Below are 812 nucleotides of genomic sequence, written 5' to 3'. Positions count from 1 at the left end.
AACAACATGAGGGTGTGTAAATCATGATTTTGAAAGAAATGATTTTGCTTTATTCATGTGCATTATGCTCGTTAATTGTCGCTGCATTACCTGTGGTGGAATGATATCGAACAGGTCACCGGACGGCGCATATTCCTGCGCAAAAACATAGTATTCCTCTGTTTCAAACGCAATGCCAAACATGTTGATGATGAAGGGACATGGAGACAGACAGAGCGAGATGCTGTACTCTCTCAAGAAACTCTTCAGCTTGGTTGTTTTCTTCTTTAGAAACTTCAGAGCCATCTTGGTACCTATGGGTTGAGGGAAACAAAGCATGACGGCTGATTTCTTTTGTTGAATCATTCAATTAAAGCATATATACTTGGTTAACGTTCTTTTTGCTTACTAAAGACAGTTATTTTAGTTTTGAACAGAAATAAATAAATCTAAACAATTATATCTAGGTATTCACAAACTGAGAAACATGTTTGCGTTTGTATAGAAATATAGATATTAACAGTCATGTTCCATACATGCATTGTTTCTTTCAATGTTTAATGTTTTTTCTTGTATGCATTAATTTCAGAACACCTGTTATCCTCTCATAATAATGTCAACAATGCACGTTTACCAAAATTATCCATGAAACCAGTCAAACATGAATGTTTAAACATTTGACAGTGATTGTAAAATATTAAAGCACCTTTGTCAGTGGTATAAAAATAGAGATATAGTTGCTAAGGCAACGTTTCTCATTTCATTTCTCATTGCATTTGGTTTCAATACATATATATATATATATTTAATTAATCGCAAAATAAATTTGACTG

At 33.0% G+C, this 812-nt stretch overlaps 1 protein-coding gene across 1 annotated transcript in view; it reads right to left on the bottom strand.

Moving 5' to 3' along the window:
• The window catches only part of LOC107578588 (serine/threonine-protein kinase SBK1), a gene marked incomplete at its 3' end in the record, with an annotated part of 22,183 nt that extends 21,865 nt beyond the window's left edge, over window positions 1–318 (bottom strand). The window contains exon 1 of the mRNA XM_016264533.1: window positions 91–318. Within this exon, the coding sequence (XP_016120019.1) occupies window positions 91–318 (228 nt within the window). The remainder of the gene's footprint in view (window positions 1–90) is intronic.
• Window positions 319–812: the final 494 nt, after the last annotated feature.

The sequence above is a fragment of the Sinocyclocheilus grahami genome, unplaced genomic scaffold (genome assembly GCF_001515645.1).
Source record: "Sinocyclocheilus grahami isolate Dianchi unplaced genomic scaffold, SAMN03320097.WGS_v1.1 scaffold11027.1, whole genome shotgun sequence".
Classification (NCBI taxonomy): domain Eukaryota; kingdom Metazoa; phylum Chordata; class Actinopteri; order Cypriniformes; family Cyprinidae; genus Sinocyclocheilus; species Sinocyclocheilus grahami.
The sequence above is the reverse complement of the archived record's forward strand: the minus strand, read 5'-3'. Positions and strand labels throughout refer to the sequence as shown.